The sequence below is a fragment of the Macrosteles quadrilineatus genome, unplaced genomic scaffold (assembly GCF_028750875.1).
Source record: "Macrosteles quadrilineatus isolate MER2022 unplaced genomic scaffold, UCM_ALF_1.0 Scaffold_3__2_contigs__length_128488019, whole genome shotgun sequence".
Lineage (NCBI taxonomy): Eukaryota > Metazoa > Arthropoda > Insecta > Hemiptera > Cicadellidae > Macrosteles > Macrosteles quadrilineatus.
In genome coordinates, this window is record NW_026542596.1 from 52,466,994 (window position 1) to 52,492,738 (window position 25,745).

General features: G+C 35.9%; 1 protein-coding gene across 4 annotated transcripts; it reads left to right on the forward strand.

Moving 5' to 3' along the window:
- Positions 1 to 2,774: 2,774 nt before the first annotated feature.
- LOC128988984 (uncharacterized) lies at positions 2,775 to 24,225 on the forward strand. 4 transcript variants are annotated; one of them, XM_054410821.1, is made up of 7 exons: positions 2,775 to 3,221; positions 4,341 to 4,433; positions 6,252 to 6,566; positions 7,470 to 7,720; positions 8,585 to 8,733; positions 20,963 to 22,227; positions 23,837 to 24,225. In XM_054410821.1, the coding sequence occupies exons 1-7, from the start codon at positions 3,155 to 3,157 to the stop codon at positions 23,911 to 23,913; spliced, it is 2,217 nt and encodes a 738-aa protein (XP_054266796.1). In that variant the 5' UTR covers positions 2,775 to 3,154; the 3' UTR covers positions 23,914 to 24,225. The 4 variants fall into 4 exon arrangements, with proteins under 4 accessions (XP_054266796.1, XP_054266797.1, XP_054266794.1 ...); XM_054410822.1 differs by having other exon boundaries at positions 20,963 to 22,091; positions 23,837 to 23,917; XM_054410819.1 differs by lacking the exon at positions 23,837 to 24,225 and having other exon boundaries at positions 20,963 to 22,869.
- The last annotated feature ends 1,520 nt before the right edge of the window (positions 24,226 to 25,745 follow it).

Below are 25,745 nucleotides of genomic sequence, written 5' to 3' on the forward strand. Positions count from 1 at the left end.
GACAGAAGACAGAATGACAGGACAGACAATTTTTAGTTTCCCGAAACTTGAGCTAGGTAGCAGCAGTGGTAGCAGCATTGCAATAGAACAATAGCAATTGACACTGCCAACAACGTATATTTTTCTTGAACAAAATAATATTATATATATCCAGCACTATATAAACACTTGAAAATGTCATTATAGGTGTAACCACCATGCGTAACCACTGAACCAGGGATACAATTTAGTTTACGAATGGTAAACTCAAATTTCTTTATTTTTTACATTTATAGACTGCAAGCATTAGGCGTAAAAAATAGTTTTGTGTTTTGTTGCTGGGATGTAACCGACCGAACCGACCCGGCTTCTCAAACCGATATAACTCCCGCAGATATAGAGTGAGATAAATTTGGGAAAAGGACTTTTTTTTCAATTACAAGAAAGTTAAAGAAGTATTATACCGAGTATGTTTTATCTATGATTATACGTTATACTTATATTAATACACTGGAACTAGGGGCTGAATATTGTTGGATTTTAATCCTACTAATATTATAAATGAGAAAGTTTGGATGTATGGATGTATGGATGTATGGATGTATGTTTGTGACAAGTGAACGCGAAAAATACTGGTCGGATTGGGCTGAAATTTGGCATGATGATAGCTCACATCCCCAATTAACATATAGGCATATTCTTATTTCAAAAATCCTTTAGGGCTCCGCCCCAGTGGCTCTGGAGTTTCCCATGTTAACCTTATGAGAAATGGAATTATTGAATCTTAACAGCTGTTTCAATTAAACAAGTTGGTTCTGTTCTATGATGTTCAATAGCATTCAAGTTACAAGGATTACCAACAGGGTGCAGCACTATTATTTCTTTTGCATTTATGACAACAGCTAATTTGCAACCAAAAGGTGAGTGAGCGTAGCGAACGAACTTCAACCTGGAGGCGAGTTAGCGTAGCGAACGAGCTAACCTGAAGGCAAGTGAGCTTAGCGAACGAGCTAACCTGAAGGCAATGAGCGTAGCGAACGAGCTCCAACCTAAAGGTGAGTGAGCGTAGCGAACAAACTTCAACCAGGACGTGATTGAGCCATGCGAACGAGATAATCTTGAAAATTAAGAAGTTAAACGGGGCAAAGCCCGCGGGTTACAGCTAGTTAAATAATAAAGCCATGCCACTCCAGTACCAGTACTCCAGTTAGTTTGGTTTTAGCGAGGGTAATGTTTTGATAAAACATACTGTCATAGTAGATTTTCTCATCCTTATGGAACAGCTGAAGCCAAATTTATTGTCTTTACTGTCCGGTGCACTGTAGAGGTCATGTTTCGTTTCAATTTGTTTTTTGTTATTACAGTCATTTAAAATCTCGCTTATCCAAATAAAACTATATAATCATAAACAGTAACTTCCCCCCACTTATATAAAAAAAACCAGTAAAGCATAAATCATGAAATGAACTCTAAAATAATAGAAACAAAATTCGAAGTGACTATTCGCACGTCAAAACCCATTCGTTCCAGCCCCATTTTCCTTCCAGTGTAGCTAATGTAAAGGGAACAGTTACTTTTTCTAGAAGCCATTTTTTTTAATCAATCATATTACATTTCGGCGAAGATGGAATTTGATTAATTTTTTTGCTATTTCGAAGCGTTAAAAGAATTTATTAAAAAAAAGGTGAGCATATTCAGTTAAAGATTAAACATTCTACAACTACAACGGTGGATGGATCGCAAAAGCCTTTTCTTCTTTCAAAAGGAATTTTTGATATGTTATAGAAAGTTTGGTTCTCAATGGCTAGGTTACAATAGTTAAGAACAGTTTCATTTTAGAATTCTACTATCAAACGGAATTTTGAAATGTTATAGCTATTTCGGTTAGGTTAGGTTGGATTAGAACAGTTTAATTTCATAATCAATATATAGTTACGGCCAGATAAACTTGAAGTTCGTTCCATCCATTTTACCGTTCCTAAAATCAAAATCCTAATACTAGGTTTTCTTTGTGTGCCACTTGTTCCCAAACAGTTATAAAAGTAACTGGATTAGGAGCGTAATGTGACGTCATTTGGAACAGACGTGCGCGGCAGCGACGCACGTCTGACGTGCGAGCACTGAGCTAAAATTATAACTGGAGGTAGCACTGCCATGGCAGAAGTCTGTCAAAAGCGAGTCGCTGATTTTGTTAGGTTGGTATAGCAGTAAGTTTTCTTATCATAGCAATAACATGGCTTCTTATAACTAGGTTGGTATAGCAGTGAGTATTTTTGTCATACTTGAATACTTTTAATACTTTAATAATTTTCTTTGAAATGGCGACCATACAAAGTAGGTATTTTAAGCCAAGTATAATAATAGTTATAGCAATAATATGGCTTCTTATGACACCAGACTCACGCAAACATGGCGGCTGGCGACACGCATCTTTGACATTCAGTGCTACCTCCAGTTAGAATTATAGCTCAGTGCGTGCGAGCGAATAGCCACTGCCAACAAAATTTCATCGATGATATTGATATTAGCGATAAGTATCACCGAGTATCATTTATGTCCAATCCAATCCAACCAAAGTCCAAGATCCAAGCATAGATAAAACATACTCCTCCAAGCCAGCTGATGACACGGCCACCGGAGTTGACATATGGCAGCCAATAGAATGCTCTCATTTCGTCTGTATCGAAAAACTGGTGCTGAAATGAAATAGTTAAAAATCGCGCGGGCTGCCCTGCTGCCCTCTGAATCGAGCAGAGAGCGCGAAATCGAGCCTGAGAATTTGAGGTTGTGTTGTGAGGGTTTTGTGTCTTCGTTTTCTTTCACGTTTTCTCATTTTCTCTTTAGTCTTGACTTGACTTAAAAAACAGATAACAAAATCTATTTTATTGTTTGTGTTTTCTTTTCTGTTTTGTGTGGCAAGGCAAGATCTGTCTATCAATATAATGGTTCGGGTTTGTAATCGTGCTTGGATAATACATATTCCAGAACCTTGAAAAGATATACAGTATAAGAGAATTAACTTAGCCTATTGTGAACTTAAGTTTGGAGAAAGGTCAGGGCGCAATGCAAGACAGTAGGCTGAGGTTTCATACATTTAAGCTTTGTACATTAAGTGTATTTACAAGTTTATAAAAGCATTCCATTCTGTGGAATTTTTTAAAATTAGGCAGCCACGATGGATTTTGATCCGTCTGCATTCTTGTCTGTAGCAATGACCGAAGAACATGAATCTGTGTATACAGGTAAGAAAAGCTCCTAGCCTAGCCTAACTTGTAGGCCTACTTACCTAGCTCAGACATAGGCCTAAGTTAGGGCAACTAAGAACTAACATAGACAAAGAAATTAAATATTGACTGTTAACAGTGCTGCGGTTAACATATATTCCGGCGTCCACCGCTAGGCGTGCTGTGTAGTAAGGTTTTCCATGACAACTTGGTAACTTAGTTGGAGTCAGTGGTGCCAACCTACAAAGAATAGGTACCCTAGAATCAAGGGAGTTTGAGTTTGTTCCGTTATTTTTTCATGTTTTTTTTAATTTCTGGGAATTAAATCAAAATTTGGGTTAGGTTAGGTTAGATTAGATTAGACTAACCTAACCTAACCTGTGTTAAGATAAATCCAGGTTCATCATCAATTCTACAGAAAAATCCCGTCCAGACGGGAGAACTATGACGATTCCCCGATCTACGGATTGTGGTGAAGACATCGAAGGTAAAAGGTAAAAGACTAGCTGAAGCTATATAAAAGGGTTCCAATAATAGCCTACGGTATCTTCTTTGATGATATCTTGACTCATTGACGGTATCTTCAATGAGAATTGTTGGGGTTCCTTATTATTCATGTAGTAGGCTATCATTTATTATTTGGTGATGTATGAAATGCTCTGTCCCGTTTTAACTTTTAGGCACAATGGGACGTAGACGTCATCGCTGTTTTCTGCAAACGTGGCAAAATCCTAAATATCTCCTGTGGTCACGGAAACATCTTAAGGGCATTCGCTACTGATATTGGTCAAAAATCTGGAATTTTGAACTCAAATTAAAATTTTTTTGGTTCTTTTGAAGTAAATTTTTATTTAGATTTTACTCTACAAGAAAAACACAACAATTTGATGTAAATATACATATCCCAAAAGCCGAGCTGCTTCCGAGGCACCCTCCATGCCCTGCGCCTTACCCACACGACGGCCCCGTCTAAAACCAATTATTATTTCTGGCAAATTAAATCTTCAAGCTTGACTATCAAAGTCGCGATTCTTCAATTAGGCCTAGGCCTATTATCTTTTCTAGCTGAGTTGCTTTTTCCCATCTTTAAGCAATATCGTGACAAAAGTAGGCTATTAAAAAATGTTGTTGTTGTAGGCGCAACCGGTCTACCCTGGAACTCTGCTCCGGTATTGCCACGAATCGATCTAACCAATCATCACATGATGTTCTCAAATTATTACGTACAACGTATGGACATCATTTCTCCACATAATTTAGCTTGATGTTGCATATTTTGTCTTTCTTAAAACTGCATGGAAAGATATTATTATTTTGCATGTAACTGATGTTGTATTTTTTATTTCTACAGAAGCCTTTTTTATATATTTAAAGCTTGCTTCAATTTTGTTACTCCTCAAGTTATTATGATATTTAAAAAATATTTTGCAACCTATGTGATATAATTTTTTTTAATAACTGAAATAAAGTCAATATTTTTGGTAGAATTTCATGAGTCCTTCCCAAGATAATTCAGTTTTTTTTTTTTTTTTTTTTTTTATGAAATCAAAGACACACAGTGTAAATGTATCGACATACAGTTTAAAAGATAAATGAGATTTATATATTAAACACATTAAAATAAACTACCGATTGACATTGTTGTGATCTGAGCTTAAAGTTGGTATAGTAAACAATAACTGGTGTACTGTTAATTATTAGTTTAAACCTAAATTTAGTTATATTATGGCTGAGCAGCTATAGGCCTAATATAGATTTTCATTAGTGAATTTACTTTTGTTGCATTTGTATTTTGTGTGTGTATGTATTTGTTTTTGTCTAGTATGCATCTGAAAATTCCTCTTATTGTTTGAGTCTCTGTGTTTAATAAACAACTGATAATTCATTGTTATTGGTTACCAGAACTTTTTGATGTATTATACACCAGATTTTCTCAGCTCTGACTCGGTCTTTGTGGTGCATGACCTTTGTTAGGCTTTCGTCATAACCATATCCATCAGTGATTAAAGTCATGGCCAAAATCCCAAGTCATTTACTATAAATTACGAGTCAGAGCTGATATGGAAAGTCTGGTATGTGTATAACCCGAGTACTGTAATTGTACAATACAGAAACCAGTCACCTTGAAATCAGGAGTATATTTTATTCTAGTCCCAACACCAACACATTTTGTCAAGATAGTAGTTTACAAGCAAAGCAAAGCTGAGCACGGGGCGAGTAAAGAAGGATACTTTTCATCACAATCTTAATCACACAAAGCTTCTGGGTTTTAATGAATAAAACATTATTCCATTGAATAGGGATTCTCAATCAAGTTTTTATTAGGTACCTAGTTACCTACTAAATTTGTATATAAAAGTTAGCAGTCAGATATTTTCTGTTATTATAATTAAAGAACACATACAATTGCGCTCTTGTTGAGATGAGCAGAAACTTCATCTTCTTGTTTGGGACTAAAAAGTAATGTTTATGACAGGCAAAATCATACTTTGATAAAATGTAGATCAACGATTTTCGTAAAGCTCAGCTGAGCTATTTCTGGAGGATATGAGCTATTTTTGTTTACGGGGTGATGACAACATTTTTCCTTATGAGCACAAATTTGGATGGTGCTGAAAATAATTAAAGTGGTTTTGAATTATTTTGCCCATTGAAACTAGTTAAAAAAAAGTACTGACATTATTTTAAAGTATTAAATTCAAGAGATTTTATACCTCTGCAGCCTATCTCATGTTGATCAAACACCTCATGATTGGAGAAGGACTTAAAACTGTCCTGGATGGTCTCAAAGTGGAAGATCATATATGCAATAGTGACAGTTTTACCACAATGATCATCTGACATCTGAAGTAGCCTATCTGATATTCATTGCAGATTCACCTCTAAGTCCTCTGTTCGAAAGAATTTTAATTCATTGTTCAAATGTTATATGGTTCTGGCAAAGTGTACGTTTGTTGCATCCCCCTTGTAATTACGTCATGTAAAATTACACTAAATTTTGATGCAAAATTAGTTATGTCCACTCACTTTAGAAATTAATGTTGACAGCACCAGACGTCCCTCAAGGCACATCTCCTCTCAAGCTTCCGCCATTGCCAGACAAGATAGTCGTGGAGGGAGGGCTTCAGTTGGAACAGAACATGCAAATCCCCGTCCCGTTGTTCGGACTGTTGCATGGCAGAGAAACTGAGGAAGCTGTGAACCCAGTTGAAGAAATGTTACACGTCGATGTAACAGAAAGTCCAGAGAACAGTTCTACACCTCAACCTTCTCCTGGAGAAAGGATCTCCAGCCCTTGGAACCGGAAAATAATCCATGCAACAGCTGAAGAAACACGCTTTCGGAAGGATCTGTTCGCTGGACGTGAGTAGTGTTAATCACAGTAGTTTAAAAGTACTATTGAGACAGTAAATAAAGTTATAGTAGAATCTTAACCATTCGGATCAATAGGATCTCAGACCCCATCCGGGGGATCAAAAACACATAGACCTAGGTCTAGTTTGAATTTAAAAAAAATATATTTTAAAAGGCGTAAGACATTGGTTTGACGGGCATGATGGATTCAATCGACACACATTAAAATTTCTTCTAGATAACCGCAAATTTAAAAATCGTGCAATAGACTTAATTTTTTGCAGATTTTATTTTGCTTTTTCTTCTTTGTGAGATTGAGATAATTGGAGAGCCAGTTTTTTAGAGTTCGGATAGTTGGAGATCTACTGTACTACTATAGGGCTTTTGATATTATTTTAATGATAATGGAAGGCAAATAGTCAAGTTTGTCAATTCAGCTTAGGTCTCAAAAACTTATAGGTAGGCCTATTGTTTATTTTTCTCCTAACAACATTGAAGAAACAAGTTGATAACTTTCAAGGAACTATAGACTAACCTCGCACAATGAATCCAAATAATGCATTTTATAACCCCTGTACTTACGCATTATGCTTATATAAACTTCCTTATCTCAAATTGTAGTCCAAATGATACCCCACTAGTTTTGTTACAAGCGAACATTTCCAAAGCTTGCAACAATTCAAAACATCACAGTAAATAATTGAGGCGTTGCAAGCTTCTACAATGTTGTGCTTGCAACGAAACTAGTCAGCACAACTTGATGACAGAAATTTGGAGTGCAGAGGTTTAAGGATCATTTCGTTCACCATGAGTCATTACTATTGAATTGGAAAGAGATTTTGCTTGAACGTAAGTGTTTTTTTTTCATTTTGACACAATAAAAACAAAACTGATTTGTAATTATCTATACAGATTTTGAAAAGGTGAAGATATTCCGGTTGCACTGTACCATTTGTGACAAACATCTCGGTTGTGCACCATGGTTCACCGAGCGTTACATGAGGATGCACAAATTGCTCAACGTTATGGTCTGCCGCAAATGCTTTGAGTTCTACGGAGACATTAACTTCCCCACTGAGGACGGCTCGGAGATTTACTGTAGCTGGTGTGGTGAAGGTGGAGACTGCTACTGCTGTAGCTCGTGTCCCAAGATTGTTTGTAAAGTGAGTAATAGTTTATTGAAATAATACGTATACCTAAATATTAGTGTCACCCAAGTACTTAGGCTTCATCAGTTTCTGAATACTCCAAAACTATTAGTCTATAATAACCTGTCTCTAAGACAACTTTGGTACCAGTTTCATTATTTACTATCCTTGCAATGTTCTTCATGCTTATTATTGAACCTGAAGTAATGTGACAAACAATCCCAGGCCTGTGTCCAACAGAGTAAAGGGGTTTTTTTAGTGAGTAGTCTGACAAGCTCAGGAGTCTCACACTACAGGCTGGCTACCTTTGTGCGTAAAAGCATTTTTACCTCCTCTCCCTTAAAAAAAAATATATAAAAAAATTATTGAATAATGATTTTATAGGATGGAGAGGACACAGCTAACTCACCTGATGAAAGGCTGCAGACGAGTCAACGAACACATAAAACACACACATAATAATACTTGATATTTCGCCTCTTTCAGAGGCTCTGAAAAGAGGCGAAATATCAATTAGGCTACTATTATGTGTGTGTTTTATGTGTTCTTTGACTCGTCTGCAACCTTTCATCAGGTGAGTTAGCTGTGTCCTCTCCATCCTATATATTTATTTAATCAAAGCTATATGCTTTTTCCTAAAAACATAACCTTAAAGTGAATAATGATTTTGTCAATGTAAATGTTAAAAACAAACAGAAATGGAATCTCCAAACTAAAAATTTTATAAAAAACAGCAAAATAAAATAAGCAATAATAGCACAAGTTCAAAGTTACGACAACAATTCTGGTAATGACTAGAACCAATAAGTTTAAGGTCAATATCCTGCAATTCAAAAGATTTGAAAAACAGCCTCGATTGATTCTGTTTGTATGTTTCAGAAATGTATCAGACGGAATTTCGGCCCTGAAAAACTTGTAGAAATAGACAACAATGACGATTGGTCCTGTTTTGTTTGCAAGCCCCAAGATATCTGGCCGCATCGAGCACTGATGTGGGGAATGCAGCGGTGGGGTAAAGGGATGCGCCAGTAAGTAGGCCTAGTTAAAAGTTCTTGATGTCACAGTTAAAAAAAACAGAATTTTTCCGAGAACAAAATTGTTATGAGCTAGGTATATAACTATGTACCTAACTTTTGAAATCCTGCAAATTAACGTTTTACTATTGTTTCTGGCTCTATAAGTCGACATAACTTCACTATCCACCACCCAATTTGTTACTTAATAATCCAACTGTTATGATATTTGATTTATTTTTTTCTCATTTTATAATACTACTAGCTGTAACCCGCGGGCTTTGCCCCGTTTAACTTCTTAATTTTCAAGATGATCTCGTTCGCATGGCTCTATCACGTCCTGGTTGAAGTTTGTTCGCTACGCTCACTCACCTTTAGGTTGGAGCTCGTTCGCTACGCTCACTCACCTTTAGGTTGGAGCTCGTTCGCTGCGCTCACTTACCTTCAGGTTAGCTCGTTCACTACGCTAACCCGCCTCCAGGTTGAAGTTCGTTCGCTATGCTCACTCACCTTTTGGTTGCAAATTAGCTGTTGTCATAAATGTAAAAGAAATAATAGTGCTGCACCCTGTTGGTAATCCTTGTAACTTTAATGCTATTGAACATCATAGAACAGAACCAACTTGTTTAATTGAAACAGCTGTTAAGATTCATTAATTCCATTTCTCATAAGGTTAACATGGGAAACTCCAGAGCCACTGGGGCGGAGCCGATTGGACGGATCACAAAATTGATGGTGTATTAACCTATTCCATGAAATTCTACACGTATCCTACCAAGTTTCGTGGCAATCGGTTCAGCGGTGTCTGAGTTTATCACTGCCAAACAAATATATATATATATATATACAAACATCCTCTTTTATACTTAGGCCTATAGATCTTTGACTATTGATACAACTAGACATTCCATCACCATGTTAAAGCTGTTGCCAGTTTTTAAATAAAAATTTCCATAGTTGATGTGACAGATTGCGCTAATGTAATTTACTAATTTCTGTCAAAACTTTTTTACCAATTCAAACTGATGGAAAAACTTATTGTGAGCTATTGCAACTGTAAGCTACCTATCAACTATGTCAACGACAAATTATAGGGTAAAATAGAATTTTAGACACTACCCCATACTACGCTCTTTTTTAATAAAAAATTTTGCGACAGCTGGGATGGATGGGATGTTGACTTCAGTGTCCAATAACGAATGATACCTTAGCCTGAAGTATACATCCCATCTATATTGCCCAGCAGAAGCTAATTTTTTTATTTTAAAAGAAGCCTACATAGTTCAGAGAGCCACTCACAGAGTTAAAAAAAATTGTTTTATAGTTGTTACTATTGTGATAGTTCATGTGAATAAAAGTGTTTATAGTTTACAATAAATTGTCCTATTTATTTAGCTTGGTCAATTGTTGACATATTAATTTACATATGGGTGGTTCAATTAAACTATGTTTAATTTTAATCTCAACGTGGGAGCTGACTGCCTGGGTCTGTCTATAGGCAAAGATAACATTTAATAGATTCACTACCAAAAATCTATTCAACATTGGGCTACGTTCTAGATCACTAGATTTGTAATAAATCCTAGCTCAGATTTCTGGCCAAATTAAAAGATCTTAGTCAGTAACAAAGTTTCACTGGTCATCCACTACAATCTACTAAACCTACTCTTATATTCAGCAACATGGGTACAATGTATGTCACTTTCTTAGTGAAGTGATTGATTAAGTGAAATGTTTGGGATTTAAATAATCTTTTACATGGTAAAAATGAGAAATAGTTGTGGTTATTTTTATTGTTAATTTAACTAGGATAATAGTTTATAAAGTAGTGTAATACATAGGTGTTTCATAGAGGGAGCTCAGTTTAGAAAGAGGAAAAGTTATTGTTAACAAATTTCAAAGACAAGACTTAAAAAACAGTTATTAAACTTGATCTGTATTTAACAAAGGGAACAATGACAATATTTACAATATGTGATGTGGAAAGCGAATAGGGACCTCTTGTCGGGAATTTTTGATTTTAAGTTATAATATTTGAATTCCTTATTAAAATCCGAATCGATTGGTGCAAGTCCCACGCTTGTATGATTTTATTTGTTAAAGTTATAGGACTTAGAAATTTCGTCATGGAAAAGGGTCATTTTGAGAAAAAAACTGTTTTGAAAGTTTCAAATACGCATAAAAATGGTGTTTTCGTATTTAAGAAACAATTTTGGTATCAAAAGAAAGCTTATAATGTCCTCTTTGAAAGAAATACAAATTTATTTCTTAACTCACGGTAGTTTTCATTTAAATAATTGTTTTATTAAAGCATGTCGTAAAAATCGCTTTTAAAAAAGGGACCTCTTGTTGGCCCTATGTTATTTTGCCATAAGATAAGAAAATGTACCTCTTGTCGGGACCGCAAAATTTGTGAGATATTTTATCCTTCGTGAACTAAACTTCGTTGCAGTTCTCTAAATTTCTACTAGAATGCAGAAAAATTCATTTTTTGGACTAAAATCTGTTTAAAAAGGGAATATTAGAAATGGGACCTCTTTTCGTTATGGCGAAATAACATTGAGCGACAAGAGGTACCTTTTCTCAGACCGTGCAGAGGCTAACAAAATGATTTTTTTCGACCTTTTGCATCTTCAATTCGAGATTTTAACCGATATTATCATGTTCTATGTAGAGGTGGGCCGATACCGATACTCGATACCAAAATTCTCTCGATACCAGCGGTATCGAGGTATCGTCGATACTCGATACTTGCCTGTTTTGGGTTCGATACCGATACTGACACTGAACCACTGAATGCTACGAATCGGTGCGGAGCGGATTAAGTCAGTTCAGTCAGAGCGCCGAGCGGGTAAATTGCCGTTGCCGTTACGAATCCTAGCTGTTTGCCTACTTAGTTAAATATACTCGCGAGTCGAGTAGTAGAGGTTAAGCCGATTTCGTTGATATTTGACAAGTAAATAATAAGAAAGAAAATGTTTGAGTTTTATTTAATCCCTTAACCCCTTTCAATATTGACATACTAGGCCTAATAATAATCGGCAACCTAGACATCGCTTGCGTCATCCATTTCACTGACAGCGACAGCTGACACTGGGTGATAGTGATAGGTAGTGGTGTGCAGCGAGTGCGATTCATTGAAATTTAAATTCGATTTTAAAAAGGGATGTGTCGATTATTGTCAACGATACCACCATCCATTGGTTACCACTGGACATTGGTATCGGTTCGGCTTCAAGACTCGATTGTCAAAAGTTGATTCCGATGACACCGACAGGGATAAATATTTTATTTTAACATTTATTAACTTTATAGCTACAGTATTAGTTTTGTAATCACGGTTAACAATTTTCATAGCCAACTTAGAAACTACCTAGTTCAAAACAGCGACGGTGCCGGTGACATTGTTTAGCTTCAGCTCATTGCACAACACAATCTACATTTCAAGATGTCAGACTCAACTCATAAGACAACCGGCGCGCGAATGTCCTGCCAACACGAAATTAATTATACTAAACAATGTATGTATCAATAAGTTACACATTTAGATTTATTTTTTTAATTTTTAGTACAAAATAAAATAAATAACCTAAACACGTCGAAATGTTCAGTTTCTTTTCTGCAATATTCAACCATTAAACTTTAACATCGTCATCGTCGTATGGTTAGGCTTGCTTTATATTGCGCCAAAAAGTAGGTCCATATTTATCTGTACAATCTACCTGATTAAAGAGTTAAGTGAAGTTTTAAGTGCTACTATGACACAATGCTTTTATTGAAACATATCATAAGCATTAGTCCATGTAGATTTTGTAATGTTATAACGAAGGGTGAACGTTGACAATAAAAGTATGTAACAACAGTTCTCATTGGTCAGGAGGCGACAATGCACTACCATGTCAGCCAATCGACTTTCGTGTTTCAATGGAGCAAATGACGATTGCTTAGACATCGATTTATGTGCTTACTGCTTATTGTGGGTGGGAAGGGTATCGATAATTTATCGTGATTCGAGATCCGATATGTAGTACGTGTTCGTTTATGCATAATGAGTATTAAAGTATAAAAAAACTAGGTTAGTTACAGACAGGTTCAAAACATCGATTGTTCCCATCCATTTTTGACACCCCTACAGGGAAGATATATTGACGTCGACGTCGTGCTTAAGGGCCAGGCAGGCCGGTTCACACTGAATCCACTCTGCCGAACCTATACTCTTGGTATCATCGGGAACATAGTCAAACACTTTTTTTACTAAATAAAACTATGGCATGTTTTATAAAATCACTCTTTTGGAGATTCTAGTCCCAAAACATAATCTTTATTGTAGGATAAAGTTAAAATTTATCTATTACTTTTCTCCACAGACGTTGACTTATTCTACAATCTCTTTAAAAAATACCAGATTTCAGTCAAAATACTTTTGTAAAAATTGACAGTGTGCTGTTTTAACACAGTCATTCCTTGACCACGATCGTTTTTACTCACTATAGAGAAAAGTCTCTCCTTACAAAAAGTATTTATAGGTCAAGATGTATGTAGTTTTTTTAAAAGTATAACTGCAATTGCTTTTAAAAATAAATACAAAAACTGTCAAATGACTTAGATTAATACTTGTAGGCCTAAGCCTATTTATAAATTACAGGAAATTTTATTAGATCTCATCATAGTCAAATTCAAACATTTACAGTGTTTTAAAATAATCAACACTCAGAAACGTTTGTGTAATGAAAATCTGCAAGCGACTGACGCCGAGGGTAAGGGAGGGCATGTGAACCAGGCTTTAGAGCAAACTTTCTCTTTTCCTACCCCATGTCCCGTTAGAAGGTGGGCGGGGCTTCACACTATAGTTATTTGTGTAACTAGTGGTGAAAGTGGCACTTTGCTGCACACGAGAGCGCGGCTCGTGCGGAATGATCTCGAGTGCAGCAAAGGCCTTTTTCACTCGTGTTACACATTATATTTTTCCTACAGTCACTATAAAGCATACTAGGTGGCGTTCGCAGAGGCATCCACAAAATTGAGCGGAGTCATCAAGGGTTCATATTATATTGTTTTTGTCATACTGCATTAAAAACAGTCGTTTTTCATGATTGCTTTGCGGGTTTGTTTAAAGAAGCATTTTTACTCTTTAGGGAGTAAATATCGTTTTTAGCCTCTGTGGAGTAAAAATCGGCTGTTGTCAACTCAGTTGCAAATTCTATTGTAAACGATTGCATGTATCGAAATAAGTATCGATTCGTGCTTCGTAATCATTTTAACCTACAGTCTACAGTCTCTTCCCATAGCATTTTAGCATTGCAGATACATTAATCCATTCCCACAATACTACTCACCTTTACTACTTCCATCACCACCCCGTACGTCGTGGACCTGTTTCCCTCTCCTCCCATAGCATTTTAGGATTGAAAATACATTAATTGCCAAAGACAGTTCCCACACTCTGCACTGCAAGCCTTACTACTTCCTTCACCATTTCCAACGTCATAGACCTGTTTCCTTCCCTTCTCATAGCATTTAAGTATTAGATACATTTATCTAACTGCCCAAACGGTTCCCCCACTCTGCACTTCCAGCCATTACTACTTCTTTCACCACTTCCTACGTCGTGGGGCCTGTCCTTCCCTTCTCATAGCATTTAAGGATTTAAGATACATTAATTTAACTTCCACAGGCGGTTCTCACACTATGCTCATACTTTACTACTTCCTAAGCCACTTCCTACATCGTGGACCTGTTTCCATCACTTTCCATAGCATTTTAGTATTTTAGATACGTTAATCTAATTGCCACAAACATTCCCCACACCCCACACTGCTAGCCTTTACTACTTCTTTCACCATTTTCTATGTCGTGGGCATGCTTCCATCCCTTCTCATAGCATTTCAGCATTGCAGATACATTAATCTAACTGCTACAAACGGTTTCCATTTACCACACTCCACACTGCTCACCATACTACATGTACATCCTTCACCTCTTCTTACGTCGTGGACCTGTTTACATCTCTTCCCATAGAACTTTAAGATTGTTGATACCTTAATCTAATCGTCATAAACAGTTCCCACACTCCGGACAGCTCGCCTTGATTACTTCCTTCACCACTTCCTACGTCTCGGACCTGTTTCCCTCCCTTCCCATAGCATTTTAGGATTACAGATACCTTAATATAATCGTTATAAAAAGTTCCCACACTCTGGACTGCTCGCCTTTACTACTTCCTTCACCACTTCCTACGCCACGGACCTGTTTACCTCCCTTCCCTTAGCATTATAGGATTGCAAACACCTTAATCTATTGGTCATAAACAGATACCACACTCCGAACAACTCGCCTTTACTACTTCCTTCACCACTTCCTACATCGTGGACCTGTTTTCCTCCTTTCCCATAGCATTTTAGTAATGCAGATACCTTAATCTAATGGCCATAAACAGATCCCATACCCCGAACAGCTAACCTTTACTACTTCCTCCACCACTTTCTACATCGCGGACCTGTTTTCCTCCCTTCCCATAGCATTTTAGGATTGTAGATACCATAATCTAATCGTCACAAACAGATCCCATACCCCGAACAGCTCGCCTTTACTACTTCCTTCATTACTTCCTACGTCACGGACCTGTTTCCTTCCCTTCCAATAGCATTTTAGGATTGCAGATACCTTAATCTAATCTACATAAACAGTTCCCACACTCCGGATAGCTCACCTTGACTACTTCCTTCACCACTTCCTACATCGCGGACCCGTTTTCCTCCCTTCCCATAGAATTTTAGTAATGCAGATACCTTAATCTAATGGCCATAAACAGATCCCATACCCCGAACAGCTCACCTTTAATACTTCCTCCACCACTTCCTACGTCGTGGACCTGTTTCCTTCCCTTCCAATAGCATTTTAGGATTGCAGATACCTTAATCTAATCGTCATAAACAGTTCTCCAGACTGCTCACCTTTATTACTTCCTTCACCACTTCCTACGTCAAGGACGTCAAGCTAGTGTCGTCATTTGATTATATTTATGATCCATACCGTTGCTGTTCTAATATCTGTGGAATAATGCCATCAGCTATTTCTTTATCTACTGCATTCAAAAGTCAACAGCTGATCATATGTCTTTGTTTATGTGTCAAATACTGCTTCCATAAGGATTACATTGAAACTTTGAGACCCAGTGGGGCGGATTCCTGAGAGACATTTTTAACGCCATATAGATGTTGGCACTCACCGATATGGTCTTTATCACCATACAAAATTTGAAAACGATTGATTCAGCCGTCTAGGAGTAGTTTGCGTATTACGAAATGCATAAGAGTCGACGTATAAGAGCTTCGCTCGCTTCGCTCGCTCCGCTCAATAAATAATTTGTCTTTCAAACACTATACAACACGTTTTTAGGTTCAGCTGGCAACACAAATGGTGCCCTAGAGAAAGTAGTACCCGCGGTCCGTATCACTCCGCTATTTTTCCTCGGCAAGAAATGTGCTCCGCGTTTTGAGAATATAGTTCCGTATGTTTTTGTAATTTGAAGTGGTTTCCGCGCCTAAAAAAATGCTTTAAAGGTATTTTCTTGTTTATTAAGATCGTAGGAATGTTTTAAAAACGTTTAAAAGAAAAGTCCAGAAAGTTCAGAAATACCGAAACTATAAACACGAAATGACAGGTTAAATCGTAGTTATAATAGTCAATCAGCTGCTCATAGTATTATTATCTTTAAGTGTTGCCAACCTATTTCCAAGCGTACACGGATTACGTGCATAATAGAACCACGCTGTTTTGTGTTGTTTCGTTGGAATCCTGATGTGCGGCAAAGTATAAACCGTACGACAAAGTATAAACCGTACGGCAAAGTATAAATATGCAGCAATTAGCAGCTTTCTGTACTATAAACAGTACAAGGAAGCCAACTTTGTCGGGTGACTGTAGGAAAAATAAATACTCAGTTCATTCATTCACAGTAGTTTTTGTGGCAGTGACGTATGTCTCTTGTCTGCTCTTCATAGCTCACACGTAGATTTCTTTCGAGAAATTATAAGTGATAATCTTTATTAAAAATAAGTGAAAAACTGTTGACATTTTCAAGGAAGAAAAGTTAAGAAATAAAAATGTTAAAATAAAAAGGTTGTTTGATTAGTTATTCTGTATTTCAAAAATATCCTCATTTATGAATGTGTTTTCAGCTAGACTTGGTGACTTTTTCATAATTTATATATTTGTTTAATTTTGAAGATATATAACTGTTTCTATAAGCCTATTTATAAATTAGAGAAAACTTAATTAAATCTCATGCCTTAGTCAAATTGAAACATTTACAGTAGGCCTATTTTAAAATAAACACAATTAGTTCCATATTTTTGCAATTGTTTTTTTTTTTACAATTAATAATAAACGTTTAACACCAAAATATAAGTTTGATACACATACATATTGTGTTTTTTTATGATATAACAGTTTATAATATTATTAGTGGAAGAAACTGTGCAAAAAAGATAGGTATCGGAAGTATCGGTATCGATAGGTATCGAGAGTACTTTGGTGGTATCGGTATCGACAATTTTTGGTATCGGCCCATCTCTAGTTCTATGTTAAATGATGCATAACAATGGATAGACACTCGAAATTCAATATTTTCGACCTTAATTACTTAAATTGGCCGTACTGAAAATTTTGCATCTCCGACAAGAGGTCCCTTTTCGCTTTCTACATCACATATTTTAAATAAAGAATAAAACATACGTTGTAGTTATCAATTAATTATTCAGAAAGACCATGGCAGGCAATAAATTATAACATCTTCTCCCCTCCAAGAGAACTAAGCATTAGAACATTTGATTTCTTTTTCTTTTTTTTCTTTCTTTTTTTTTTAGCATTAATTAGTAATTTTTGGTCGAGTTTGCGAAGGCTAAATTTGGTACTCCCTAGTTTATTAGCAATTTTCACTTTGATCTTACGTTTTCTACTTCAATGTTTGATTTCTTTGAATATTATTTCAGAATACTTCTTATTCTTCTGGTTATCACTGCCAAGTGGCTTCACAAGAGTTTTCAGTTTTTCTAAGCTAGAAACAACTGACTTGACCATTTTCACTTCTAGTGGCTGGTCATCAACCGATTTAACCTTCTTCACATTTAGCTCTTTCTTTTTACCCTTGTCGGAGTCTGTGGACTTGAACTATTTGTGTTTTGTCTCCTCAAAGGCGTGTTTCTTCTCATTCTTCATCTTGTGTTTGGGATCCAGAAGTGCTCGCTGTTTGTCGGCCTCCATATTGGCTTGCATTTCCATTGGGACAAGACCAGTTTTGCGTTTGAGCTCATCGGTCTTCTGCTCGTGCCGCCACCAGAGTTTCTCAATCTCTAGTTGTTGAGAATGTCTCATTGCCTCCACAGCTTCTGAGTTTGAGTCTGAAGGGGACTGGAGAACTTCAGGCGGGGGAACTAACGCTGGTGTACTGATCACACTTGGCAGCCGAGGAGGGTTGGGTAGTCCTACTTGCGGGCCGTGGGTCTCAGTGGGAACTTGGTCACAGTGTCTACAATCATCGAGTCGTCTGAATCAGTCTCTTCACACCTCTCAACACCAGTGGCTGCCGAGTCCTTAATCACACTCATGCAGAGGCTCTTGGAGATGTTCTCACTTCTGATCTCCTTAGCCTTCTTCTGCGAAGAGTCACTTTCCGTTACCACCATGATTGTTAACACACACAGTCTTTCTCACTCGACGACCGTCGGAATTGTCGACTCGTCTCATCCAGCACCTCCGATTTCTGCTTCGACGGCCTATTCTCCTTAAACTTTGTCACAGTACTAGACCTTCTGTGCAATTTAGCTGGAATTCCATTACTTCTGCTCGTATCACTTTTTGTGGACTTTTTACTGTCACTTGACTTGTCCTGGTTGATAATCAAAAGAGGTGATTCTTCTATAGAATTTTCTGATTTGACCGCATTCGATTCTTGCCCTTTTAAATTTTCAGTCGATTTTAAACTCTTCAAGGGAAATAATCTATTTTCCGTAGCAATCCGGTTTTGTAATGATCTTCGACCTTTTTTGTTGTTTCTTCTAGTACCTCAATTGCTCGTTTTGTTCCAAATGAACCGACTTTGAATTGGTCAAGAGTGTTTTCTCCATAGTTTTCGTTTTGAAAGCATTCTTTTACCATATTATGTAGTTTGTCATTGTTAAATGTTGTCAAATTAAAATTTCCATCTATTCGACCATCAAACTTGGCACACTTTCCATGCATAGTCCAACCTAGATAACTCCATGACAGGATAGGAGAATTTTTAGGTTCTTCTATCACTTTTCTTGTTAAAATAAGAGCTGCATTGTCTTGTCCGATCAAAATAGAGGGTTTGGAATGTATCGAAGGAAGGGGCTGGTCAATTTAGTGGTAACTGTGTCCGGACGTTATGAAGGGTGAATACCTCATCCTCGTAAAGTCCTTTTATTTTGAGGCTAACTTTACGAGAGTTAGATTCAAAGTTACATGTTGAGTTTGACCAACAGGTAGTTAGGGGCTCTATATCTCTCTCGACTCCTAACTTGTCGGCTGTGGTAGAGTCAATGAGTGATATTGTTGAACCTTCATCTAAAAGTGCAAAGTATCAATTTGGCCCTTGGGCCCATAAAGAGTAACGGGACATACCTTAAGCAGAACTTGAATTTTGTTCTGTGTGTTTACCGGTTATTTCTTTTGTTTTGACAGTAGAATAGTCAGAGTCTTTATTTTCATGAGAGGAAGAATAGACCTAGGTTCTTTTTTGGTGTACAAAGGTTTTTTAAGTGTAGTATCTGTGTGTAGTAAGCGACTGTGGAATAGTTTATAGTTATTAATACCACAAGCTTTCTTTATATTACAGAACTTTATTGGCTGTTGGCGAAAACAGTATAAACACAACTTCTTACGTGTTAAAGTGTCAGATTTGGGACGGAAATAAATAATCATGAGTGAGCACTGGTTTTTCTAACCAACTAGAAAGATCTTTTAGGTCTGGCTTATTTAAAGATAATGATCTCACATGCTGGGCCCAATTATACTTGAGATTATAAGGTACTTTGTCCATTAGTTCCATCAATAACTGAGGGTTTGTCATATAGTGCTCCATTTTTAAGGATTCAGCTGTCGTAGTAAAATGAAGGAAACAAGTGGAGAATTCTATGAGACCATTGATGTCTTCCTCCTTGACTGGAGGTAACATTCTGGTCTTCCTTTGCATTGATTCCAGAATCAATTTTGGCCTACCAAACCGCATTTGTAAAGTGGAAATCACCGTATTCAAATTTTTGCCACAAACAAGGGCTTAACAAGGCTTACCATTTTGAAAGCCTCACCTTCAAGTGAATTTCTTACTCTGATGAGGTTGACTTCCTCATCAAAGGAAGCCTTTGTCTTTTCATAAGCGGAATAGAATAAAGGCCAACCCTCCGGTTTCCCACTAAATGAAGGAAGGTGTTTGCGCAAAGATTGGATGGCATTTGACTTATCTGAATGAATGGCTTGTCTAAAAGAATCTGCTAACTTCTCTACTGCTGAAGACACAATAGCTGATGATGACATTTGAACGACATTGGACTCTTGTTCTTTGTCATCTAGCCATTTTTCAACTTTGTTATAGGACTCTTCTTTTAAGTCATAATTTAAGTCTATAATAGATCTTTCCTCTGAAAGTGAGTCTTGCCTGCGACTGACTGATGCAGACTTCAGTTCAGCCCTCACCTCCAACAGTCTTTTCTGGCGTTCTAGTTCCCTCTGATCCAATTTTCGTTTTCGTTCCATTTCATCCAATTTTCGTTTTCGTTCCATTTCATCTAATTTCTTTTGACATTCCATTTCATCTAACTTCTTTTGACATATCATTTCATCTAACTTCCTTTGACGTCCCATCTATGTTGGTTATAATTCTTTTTCCAGTCTGTTAATTTCTTATATTTTTTCCAATTCATTTCATCTAACTTCTTTTTACATATCATTTCATCTAACTTCTTTTGACGTCCCATCTATGTTGGTTATAATTCTTTTTCCAGTCTGTTAATTTCTTATATTTTTTCCAATTCAAGTCATGAGATTAATTTTAGGGCCTACAATTTAAAATATATAGCCTATTTTACTATCAAACAGTTTTTAATTTATAAAATTGCATTATTGGATTAATTCCTTCCTAATGAGTTAGCCCTAGAACGTTAACAGTTTGATATAACAGTGAGTTGTGTTTCCCAATCCATAACATGATGTTTTTCTTTTACAGACTTGTTGCAATGTTGACAAAAGAAGAGAAACAGGTAAAACTGTCATTAGACACTTCCCATTGCTGTGTGGATCATAATACAAATCCTAGGCCTATACTTGTCGGCTTACCTCCTAAGTCAATACTATCTAAAATACCCTCAGTGATGATCGCTATGAGATACCAGGCGGCTGTAAGAGAACACCTGGATCAGCCTGAAACCAACCATCATCATAGCAATGGTTCTTTCCACTCCACTGTTCACCCGGCTCTTGCGTCTGCACTCACTGATCCTCTGGCAACCAAAGTTAAAGGGAATTATCAACAATTAGTTCAAGAAAATCGACAAGTCCAACCACAACTAGTTCATCAACATCATAGAGTTCAACAACAGACTCCACCCGGATTTCACCTAAGACAGCAATTGATTCAAAGAAACTTTATAACACAAAATAATAGACTTACTCCTTACCCCATGAATAGAGTAGCAGCTCAAACTGTGAATCCACCGAGACAGACGGCTTATCATCCTATAGTACCTTACAGAGCTCCTTACAGAACTCCCTCTCCTCACTATCCTCCACCACCTCAACATTCGCACACAAAAAACCAACATCTTATTGATATGTCTTCTCTGGAAAACAGTATCAAAGATATGAAAGACATTTTACGTCCAACTTTGCTCATGATGAGAGAGTACGAAGATTTAAAACACGAGCTTGGCACCGATTTGTCAAAATTTTCCGCTTTTTCAGAAAAACTCTCTCTCAACGTAAAACTTGCGATCTGTAATTTGGCCAAAGCCAACACCGATCTGGTTGAATCTCAACGGAAACTTCTGGACAATCAAGTGACTAGTGTGGTTAGTAAAATCCAGTCTGGGGTGTTCAAAAGCTGGGGTACTTGTTCAATTGTAAATGGAAGATCTACTACGATAAATCAGAATTCAGATGAATCGAATCCCACCGGATCTGATCCTTTGAAAAATGATTCTTCTCCTGAAATTGTCGAGGTCTCTCCGAGTAGTCCTCCAAGGACGCCAGAGCCGAGCACTTCTAAAGTTGAGAAAAGAATTCCAGCGACTCCTTCTTCTACTGGAGATGACGTAGAGGACGCAACCGTCGCTTTGTTTTGTGAAACAGTCCTGGAGGTAAGTGATAACAAAGAAAATAAGGACAACGCCAACAAAGAAAGCCAGGACAAAGCCAACAAAGAAAGCAAGGACAAAGCCAACAAAGAACAGGTGACACCTGGGAAACCTAAACTAATGAAACCTCCAGTCAAAGGTAAATTCAACATCACTGGAAAAAGAAAACTCAATCTCACTGATTCACCCAAAGTATTGCTTATTGACTTAACCGAAATAAAAGAGACTTTCGACGCCTCCTATTGGTGTAGAAAATTTAAAATCAAACCTTGTTGTGTATTACTACACCGTATCAATCATAAAGTAAAAAAGTAATTTGCTGTCCTATTGACTATAGCCAATGTACTTGAAACCTTATCTTACAATCTTTAACCTTGCACCTTATATTCAAAGGGAGGTCACTTTCCTAAGCCTGATGGGAAAAATTAATTAACCTCAGAAATCAGAAAGTTACATATTAAATTCCAGCTGACCACAAATGGTTGGCAACTTCAGTCTGCTCTAAGGCTAAACCAAAAATGTTCTTGCTTTTCCTACTTTCTAAATCAATACTGCAGAATCAACATTAAGAAAGATGTTTAAAAAATCTGTACAGGAGTATCCATGGTCAACGGATGTACTTATTACATTCATATTGGGAATACATTGTAAATATTGTATTTTAATTCAAGTAGTTTTGTACGAAAACAACTTCATCATTGTTTTTCTTATAAAATCATTGTTACAATAACATACCAAGACAATTAATTGGGAGTTAATTTATAAAGGTAAAGGTATACAACTAACAAAAATTTTAGCTATTGTGACTGATTTACTTAGCACAATGACGCATAAGGCAGTATGACAAAAGATTTAATTTATCAAACAGGCCTGAAGTGTCTTCTTGTTCATCGCTCTTTTTCTAACCGAGGTTTGCCTTGGTCGTGGAATTTGAACTTGTGTTGAAAAGAGTTCAACAAGGAGAGCCTCGGTTAGAAAATGAGCGAGAGACAAAAATACACTTCAGGCCCGTTTGATAAATAATTAAATCTTTTGTCATACTGCCTCATGCGTCATTGTGCTAAGTAAATCAGTCACAATAGCTTTACTTTTTGTTCATTGTATACCTTTATAAATTAACTCCCAATTAATTGTCTTGTTTTGTTATTGTAAAAACTGTTGCTGTTATTTAAAAGCAACAAGTATTACTCTGCCAACACAAAAAGGATTCAATTTTTTCTGAATGTCAATATACAGTAGATTGTTATTTAATTGTAGTGAAAGTCTACAAAACTAGTGTGACACAACGTGATTATGATCACAAAACATTTCCAAATTATGTCCAATAGTTATCTAATATCTGGACTACCTATTTCATTTGGTAAAATCGACAAATGAATTTTAAAATCAGAAAAATGTACAGCTGATGTCTATTCAAGCTGATTCTCTTTTTAATTAAAATTAATCTTTAGTCCCGCAACACACATACTGATTTCAGCTGTTTTTCCTACAGTACTAAAGGTTAAATTATATGGGTTAAAATAATTTTAAAGAATCGTTTATCATTCAAAATGTTATAACTAAAGTGATTCATCAGGAATAATCCTTGAATTGACATTATTTGAATTGAAACTTACAAATAACTACTGTAGGCCTAATTCTAATAAAGTTTTTGTTAACATTCAATTTGTATAATTTTTCACTTAATTTTCAGCAAGAAATATAACATGTTTTTCTTTTTAACAAATAGTACATATGTTGGTTTTCAGTTCGTCTAGTAAAAAAAGGAAAAAGGTTGATGATGAAAAGAAAACTTGTAAAATTGCACAATCCACCCATCGATTAAGCTCTAAAATTTTGAAACAAATGTGTAATGGCAGTTGAAGTTAATAAGACTGATTATCCCATTTAAAATCGTGTTATGTTTGAAGAAGTTTCCATTCATAAATTTGTCAGTTATTTATGGACTTAAAAAAACCATATTGGTGTTTTGCTTTTTATTTGAATGTTGTGTTTTTCTACTTAGTAATTAATGTTACAGCTTGTATATATGTGTATAGTTCGGAATTTGTTAACTATGATTTACACATTTCTGTTATTGATTACTTGTTACTGTTTCTGGTTTTAAGGAGATGATTAAAACTCTGTTATCTTTGAATTTTTTGTTAATTAATAATAAAAAAAACTTTGATTCAAATTAAATACATTTTTCTTCAATACATTTTTTACTTAATTTTAATGCTAAAGGTTTGTTATTTTAATTGAATCAAAAACTTTCACAGTTATACATTGTGTAAGGTTTTATAATTGAATGAATAAATAAAATATTTATACCAACAGTAGTGTGAGTGTGGTTCAGCTGAAATGGCAAAAAGTGTAACTTCTAGCTTTAAATATTGCGAGTGACAGTATTAAATGATCTTTTACTGGAATTTTAGTTGTACTCCTAAATGGATTGGCGTTTATAGAGAAATGTCTTGGTTAGTTATTGTTTTAGTTCTTTTTTAACTTTGGAAATATGTATAGTTAAATTTATTTTCTGAATTTATAGGCATCATGTTATAAACATACCAAAATGCCGGGGTCTAGAAGTAGGACATAAAAAAATATGCCACTTTATCAAGCTCTCTAAATGTTTAGTTGTTAAAAACTATATTTATTTAATAACTATTTAATAGTAAGCTCTAAAGTGTTAATTTATTAGATACCATTTGACTAGCCTAAAGTCTAAGTGATACCAAAATTTGTCGCACATCTATTATACCTTTTTAATTTAAAATACAAAATCATTGTGATACAGGAAATTTGATGTTATTATTGGTATTTTATTTAGGTTTAATAAATAAAACACAGCAAAAACTTTGTGTTGTTAAACCCCTTAAGATACACTAATCTTACCACTTTTGTTAAAAGGGCAATTTTTGTAAAAAAGTAAAGTAATTTAATTTAATCCTACGACCAGATGAACCAGGCAATGGTGTCATGGTGGGTTGTTTTTGGTTGTGATTTTTTAAAATTACAAATATTGTACAGTTAATGTGTAAAGTAAAGCTATACCATATCGGTAATGTAATTTGGTGCTGCTTATAAATATTACCATTAGTAATGTGTCGGCTGTTACTTTTTTCGGTTCGGTTTTTATTTGATTGGTTGTATTTTTTTTCTAAATGTTAGCTAAACCACATTAATCAAAACTTTCTTTATAATTTATTTTTGGTGACAGGTTAACGTTGTTACAAGGATTATTACAGGTAAAATCTGAGTTTCTCTAATGTGATGCAATATGTAACTTAATAATCCTAACAACAGTAAATATTATCTACCATAAACGCTCATTATTATGTAGCATTTTATCGCTTATCCTGTATGGTTGTCTGTAGGAAAGCAGTATAACTATAGTAATTATAAATTTGGTGTAGTGTGCAATTATCATTGTCATCATGATTATGACACGTGATTGTGGCTCTATCATGGTCATCTTCCCCCCGTATTGCAGTTAAATTTTAAAATCCGGCAAAAGCGAGGAATCAGCATCTACCGTGATGGGGATAAATCTTGAACGTCCCTCTGAGATTGAAAAGACATTATTGTAACTGGGATGGGGGAAAATTATTCCAAAACAACAATAAACTGAAGCCGACTTTTTCCATCAATTTCTGACAACCAACTTCGAAAACC